General features: G+C 36.2%; 1 protein-coding gene across 1 annotated transcript; it reads left to right on the plus strand.

The window, feature by feature from the left end:
• The first annotated feature begins 3,194 nt into the window (after positions 1-3,194).
• On the plus strand, positions 3,195-7,108 carry LOC117316065 (alpha-(1,3)-fucosyltransferase C-like). Its single transcript, XM_033870542.1, has 2 exons — positions 3,195-3,285; positions 5,847-7,108. The coding sequence occupies exons 1-2, from the start codon at positions 3,230-3,232 to the stop codon at positions 6,913-6,915; spliced, it is 1,125 nt and encodes a 374-aa protein (XP_033726433.1). The 5' UTR covers positions 3,195-3,229; the 3' UTR covers positions 6,916-7,108.
• The last annotated feature ends 249 nt before the right edge of the window (positions 7,109-7,357 follow it).

Here is a 7,357-nt window from a genome sequence, read left to right on the forward strand (position 1 = left end):
CGTCGCTCCCGTTCAACAAAAAAAAAAAAAAAAAAAAACGATTATTCAACTTTTTACCAACGTTACGGATGAAAAAAACATACTGAATAGTCTCGTCAAATATTGACTTGTGTGACTTAAAAAAGTCCATCGGAAATGGAACGGAGATTCCCCGTCTCGTTTTTTTAACAAAAAGTTTGTGTTTGTCGTGACATCAGAAGAATTACATTACACCGACGATGACCCTTGCCACAAAATTGTAAATTCGAGTAATTCAATTGCTTTATTGTAAAAAAGTGATTACAGTATTTTTTTGCATTAAATCTGTCATAAAATGAAAACCGCACAAATTAAGATTTTGACGGCATCTAAATATTTCTGGGACTTTGCTTTAAACTGTCGGTGGATGAAATAACATACTGCATCAATAATGGAGCGAAACACGGAATTTACTAAAAATATTTATTCTCAAAGATGTGATTTGAAAGGAAATAACTATCGATTCTGGAAGTGTGTGCTTTCAGGGTAGTGTTTGGGTACGTCGACGTCTACGAATGTACATGACAATGTTTTGACGAATTATTTTTCCGGAATGTATGGTGCACTAGAAATCTAAATACGCCGTAGACTTCAGAGCATGGAGAGATTTTTAATCATACAAAAATGCTCTTAACCGGTATTTTAGTTCATATAATCGCATTCTTCTGCCTAAGTCAGGTTAAGAAAAACACGAAAATGTTTTAACAAAATGGGACCATCTATGAAGACTCATCAAACCGTCTAACATCATTCGCTACAATTTGTCAAGTTACATATAGACTTCACCAAATTATCTTATCAATGTATCTACTGTATTCATAAAATGACGGGGTTATTATCAATATGTAATGTTTTTTTTTTTAAATTGCGAAACGTAGGTAGTGTCGATGTTACTTCACCCATTCTCCATATAATTGAAGACTAGGTATGCATGCTGTACTTGCGTGTGTATTGTGATCGTGAGTATCATTGTATGTGTGTGTGGAAGTGCCTGGTATGTGTTTTGTCGTGAGTGTTTCTCAGACTTGACCAGGAACCCTAGCTAAATACAATGTCTTGTATCTTATCTACATTCTGTGTTGCTTGTGAGCTGTGATATGTAATATGTTTTTGATATTGTGTTGTATAATAATGTATACCATACGTTGCCGTAGTATGCGTACGAGAGAATGAGTGTGACAGTTGTTTGGTGAAAGTAGTGTCACACGTGTGTGCACTTGTGGGGCAACCTAGTCGATAGTTTGTGTACTGCAATCTCAGGTGAGTGTAATAGATAACATAAACAAGGGATATTCGTGATAGTAATTGATATTGTTTGTATTACAGGTTACAAGTACAGAATCCAGTAATATTTTCTTCAATACAATTGCGGCGGCGCTGTCCAGTGAATCGTAGCTGACAAATGAACAAGATACAGTTTTAGTGAGTAGATTTTGTAAATGAGTAGTAGCAAGTTAACTAAATTCATTGCTCAGCCCATTGTATATACAAGTCAGAGACCAGATAAAAAAGTTAGCATTTCAACCAGTAGTAAAGGCTTCCACCTAAAGAGACATTTAGACTTTGTTAGACCATTCCATATTGATATAGAAATTGTTTATAAGGCGGGGTCTCATTTTCCCGACTTCCTTCCATGGTTGACCATGGTTGGGATCATTCTTGTCCCTGCGTCATACTACTAATGAGATGGCAAATGAATATATAACATGATACATCAATAAGCATGTTCAATTTGTAGAAAATTTTCAGATAGTCAAGTTAGTGTTTGCTGAAACTTTCCCTCGTTCCATTGTTGAGTGGAACTGGTCACCCTGGTCCCCACATTTTTAGAACATGATTTTGTGTTGAACACAAGGCTACAACACTAATATGAGTATTTCCATGCAGTAAATACAAGTGCTAGTGATAAATCCTCTTGTTTTCGAGTGGATGTACTAAAGTATAAAAAGTCTAAATCTCAAGATAAGGCCAGAGTCAGTGTCAATTTTGGTATGTACAAGGATGGAATACATCCTGGACCGTTGTTAGCAAGGTGGTGGATGAAGAATTGTTTTATTGTGTATCTTAGATACGTACTAGATACATTGAGAGTCATCTTTGTGTAGTAGTAGTTGAATTCTTTGGATGTATAGTTTTGGTGATAGAGTATAGACAACATTGACTGACGTGTCGGCTGGGGCTACCCTATCTTACGTGTTCATTTGTTACTCTGTTGCTCTTTATTCAGATATATATATCAATAGTCATCATGTCTCTTACTAACGAGGAAATGGAAATGATTAGAAAGCTTACAGAGGAGAGGGGAGGATGTTAAGGATGTAGGACCTAGCTTTAGATTGGAAACAAGCACTCATAAACCATACAAGTTTGGTATTGATGACACTGTAGCGAGACCCCCTAGTCATACCAACAGTAGCATCCCTAAGACTTCCCAGTTTTCGGGGGGACCAACAACATCATAAGAATGAAGTTACCTCTAGGGAATGGAGGTATAAAGTCCAGTATCTGATGACCAGGGAATTTCTGAGGGTATGTTAGGTAAAACTATACGTAGGTCCTTTAGGGGAAATGCCAGATTAGCCCTGATGGGAAGTTGACAGCCAGCAAAGTGTCGATGGCGTAGTATACGCACCAAGGGTATTATAATGCAAGATTTCTTAGAACTCCTATCAAAAGCCAGGGGAAACAGCTACAGATTTTAGTTGTCGTTTATGTTGCATGTTACATGTGGTTGTAGAGCATGGACGTTTAGACAGCTACTCAAAGACAGAATATGATTTTCTGCGTACGAAGAAAACCTCTCTATGAGGTCAACCTGAGGATAACGAAAATATATAATCACAGAACATCTGTCTGAAGTGAACTGCTGTGCATGGAGTATATCACCTGGGGATAATGCACATTTGCGAGTCAGTCACCTCAACTATTTCACCCTGAGTTGACATAATGAACATCGGGGTATTTTTTGTTTGTTTTCATTTCTACTGAATTTCAATCTTTCCCCCATCCCCTTTTCTTATACCATGATCAATTAAAGAACGTCTGATTTCACGAAAGACAGGTTCCGGTTGATACAGTATCTAACTACTGTCATTAGAGAGGGATAATGCCGAAATCAAATTTAAACCTGGTATAGCACAGCGTGTATATCTTACTTATATCTTTATTATCATCAGTTGCAGGTATTCCTCTCAATCTGCTGATGTCATAAATGTTTCGTCCATACATGACACTCTATCTCACCATGCTGTGTCGCCGTTTGCAGTGGTAATTATTATTCAAATTATGTATCGACCTTTTTTTGTAAAGAGAACACTTCAGTGTTGTGTAAGCAAAAGAGAGGAAGGGTTTAATAAGCTTTAAACAGGTTAAATATATATTTATCTGCGTTAAAGAGTCAAGTGTTTAATGATCTGTGTAATAAGTCAAGTGTTTAATGATATGTGTAATAATTCAAGTGTTTAATGGGCTGTGTCAATAAGTCAAGTGTTTAATGAGCTGTGTCAATAAGTCAAGTGTTTAATGAGCTGTGTCAATAAGTCAAGTGTTTAATGAGCTGTGTCAATAAGTCAAGTGTTTAATGAGCTGTGTAATACTTCAAGTGTTTAATGATCTGTGTCAATAAGTCAAGTGTTTAATGAGCTGTGTAATAATTCAAGTGTTTAATGGGCTGTGTCAATAAGTCAAGTGTTTAATGAGCTGTGTAATAATTCAAGTGTTTAATGGGCTGTGTCAATAAGTCAAGTGTTTAATGAGCTGTGTAATAATTCAAGTGTTTAATGGGCTGTGTCAATAAGTCAAGTGTTTAATGAGCTGTGTCAATAAGTCAAGTGCTTAATGATATGTGTCAATAAGTCAAGTGTTTAATGATATGTGTCAATCAGTATACCGACACTTTATCACTAGCCCTCCACCTCTGGGTTTCGAGTTCGAAACCTACATCGGGCAGTTGCCAGGTACTGGCCGTAGGTCGGTGGTTTTTCTCCGGGTACTCCGGCTTTCCTCCACCTCCAAAACCTGGCACGCCCTTAAATGACCCTGGCTGTTAAAAGGACGTTAAACAAACCAAACCATAATAGTTGAGTTTGGATATCAGTTCGATATACACTAGATAAACTTAGTGAATCCTTGGCGTTTATTATTATTCTGAAATTCGGATTCTTTGTGTTATGAGACATGAGGATTGTAATAATATATTCGTATCATAATATCAATCGATTACGGTATGATAATATCGAATATATTAAACAGCAGATCACCTTGAATTGATTTCGAAATGACCTGGGTTCGAACCAGTAATCCTGGGAGTAACAATATTCCTTTAACTTTCAAAGAGGTATACATTATCTTGATAACATGTTATATTTAAGAAATAATTAACGATGATTCGTGTATTGTTACAGGATATACAACGAGGACGAGGATATTTTGCAATTAAATTAATAACGAAGGCCGCAGGCCTGAGTTATTAATTAAAATTGCAAAATATCCGAGTCCGAGTTGCATATCCTGCAACAATACACGAGTCAAAGTTGATTATTTCTATTCTACCATGTACTGTTAAGTTCTGAGATCGACCTCTTTCTAATAGAAAAACAGCAAAGAAACCCCGGGAAAACCTTGTAATTTATTTCTTGAGTATTGCATTATTAGTTGATGAAATATACATTTCTTTACAGACACTACAGTACTACGATCAAGAGCATCTATCATATGGCATTGATTTTGAAAATTAAAAAAGGGATAAAAAAAAGAAAAGAAAAAAAAAGGAAAGGGCCTCGTAAGATTCGAACTCGCGTCGTGATAACAATTGAACGAAAGACTAACCCTAACCCACTCGGCTATAGTAACCCTTACATAAAGAGTGTGGATAATAGATATATAAAATTGTAACAGCCTTGACTCACGAGCGTGTATTATTGGCACGCGCGTGTATTATTGGCACGAGCGTGTATTATTGGAAAATAATACATGGTTTTAAACCAATCAAAACTGGCGTTGCATAGCAAACATGGTAAAATACTCAATTCTGCATGTCTGCACCACATTTTGAAAACATAAATATTATTTAATTGTTGTTTGATATCGAAAGGTTAAACTTAAGGGGAGAAAATGTTGCAAAAATGCGGGAGCCTGAAGTTGGTTCCGAGTTCCGAGTTCCGAGTACCGTTTAAGAAAATATTCTATGTACTTTATCTCAATATGAGACTCGAATCTGAAGAAGAAAAAACTATATATGTCAATGGGTGCAAAGGCATTTATCAGTCACGTATACATTTTACGGGACTTGGTCCTAGTTTTCAGTTCCGTTTAAGAAAACCGAAAATAGGAACCAGTTCCGAGTTCCGTTCACAAACACGGAATTCCGAGTTCCGAGTTCTGTTTAAGTAAACGGAACTCGGAACCAGTTCCGAGTTCCGTTTACCTTAATAGTAATAATTTATCACAGAAAAGAGTTCGCCAAAGAAAGTGAAATATCTTGGTGTGTATAAGACGAAATTAAATTATCAGAATTAACATTAATTATTTTTTCTGTTATACAGTCATAACATAAAAAACTGGAGTGTACTCTCTTCATAAACCGCTTCGCGATTTATTTAGAGTACACTCCAGTTTTTTCTGTTATGACTGTTTAACAGAAAAAATGAATTGATGTTAATCCTTAATTATTTAAAATTAGATTTTTTTGATATTGTTTGAAATTGAATATACGTTCTCTATTTTAAATCATCGCTATGTTGATAATGCCATACCTATGATTATTTTTCAACTGATATTTCGGTTGTAAAATTAATGCAATTAACAAAATGATGTTTATTTACTTACAGTTCGTCGAAAAATACACAAGGACTTCTTTTAATGATGATTTTGCTCTCCATTGGCGTGATGGTTTTGCATACCATACATGAATACCAATTCTGCTTACATATGAAAGTAAATAACAGCGATCTTAGGATACGTATTCATATCTACAATCCTACACAATGGCATGGGCCGGATACCTTCAAATCGTGTCCACACAAATGTTCAGTATCATTTGGGCGTCAGTGCCGACATTATTCCGCCAGTCAATTTGTTGTGTTCGACGGAAACGAAAACCTTCCTAATAAACCTCCTCCAAAACCAGCAGGCCAAATCTGGATATATCATGGCATGGAACCGCCATTTCTTCAGCCTAGACTTAAGAACTGGAAACGCAAAATCAACTGGACAATTTCCTATAGAAGAGATGCAGATTTTACTAATTTGTATGGTACAATGTTGTTTAAAGATGTGAAAGGAACAGAAAGAGTCAGACTTAAGAGTAAATGGAAAGATAAAATGCATGGTAATGCTTGGTTTGTGTCTCATCCAAGCGTACCGAGCAAACGAGACCAATACGCAAATAAGTTGGATACGATCCTCAATGTGGACATTTACTCGAGAACGGGGCCAAAGATATGCCCTACGAAAGAAATAAAAGATTGTGAGAAGTTAATAAGTGACAAATATAAATTTTATCTCTCGTTCGAGAACTCTTTATGTCGCGATTACGTCACAGAAAAATGTTTTAGGATATATGCGGCCCAAGCTGACGTCATTCCTGTCGTTCGAGGTGTGACGGATTATTCTGTGTTTGTCCCCCCAAATTCCTACATAGACACAATCAAATTCGACAACATTTCAAGCCTAGCAGCTTTCCAGATGGAGCTCGCTAATAATCAAACTGCATTTGAAAATTATTTTCAATGGAGACAATATTACTATAACGAACCAACAGGTAACCGCGCCTTCTGTCAGCTGTGTGCTGAAGCCCATAAAGTTCAAATCAAACACAGACTGTACGATAATCTGGACTCCTGGGTACATGGGGACCAGAATAATCCCATGTGTCGTGAGGTATCCGACATCAAATAAAGAATATCTGAAGGGCATTTGTTTTTGATATCCTGATATGTATAGAAGTAATATTTAGATTAAACGTGAATATTTTCAGTTACAAGAACATGAAATGATACATGTACGTACGATATATATGTATCATTATTCGACATGGTATCCAGTGCATTCGACCATGAAATATTTTTGTCACGAATGTTGTCATAGTAAATCCAGGCTGCGAAAACTTTATTTAGAAGAGGATCATCGGAAAATAAATGCATTGAGATTAAGGGCAAAATGTTCTTCAAACTGTCTCAAGTAAATGAGAAGTAGTACTTTTACTGGTCAGTGTTGGACTGGCTATTTAAAAAAAAAAAAAAAAAAAACATGCACTAGGTGTTGTCTCTGAGCTGTTGCATACGGTACGCTTAGATGCAAGAAGAGTATGAGGTTTTGGTAGTAAAAAATATGACATACA

This window comes from Pecten maximus, chromosome 18 (genome assembly GCF_902652985.1).
Source record: "Pecten maximus chromosome 18, xPecMax1.1, whole genome shotgun sequence".
Lineage (NCBI taxonomy): Eukaryota > Metazoa > Mollusca > Bivalvia > Pectinida > Pectinidae > Pecten > Pecten maximus.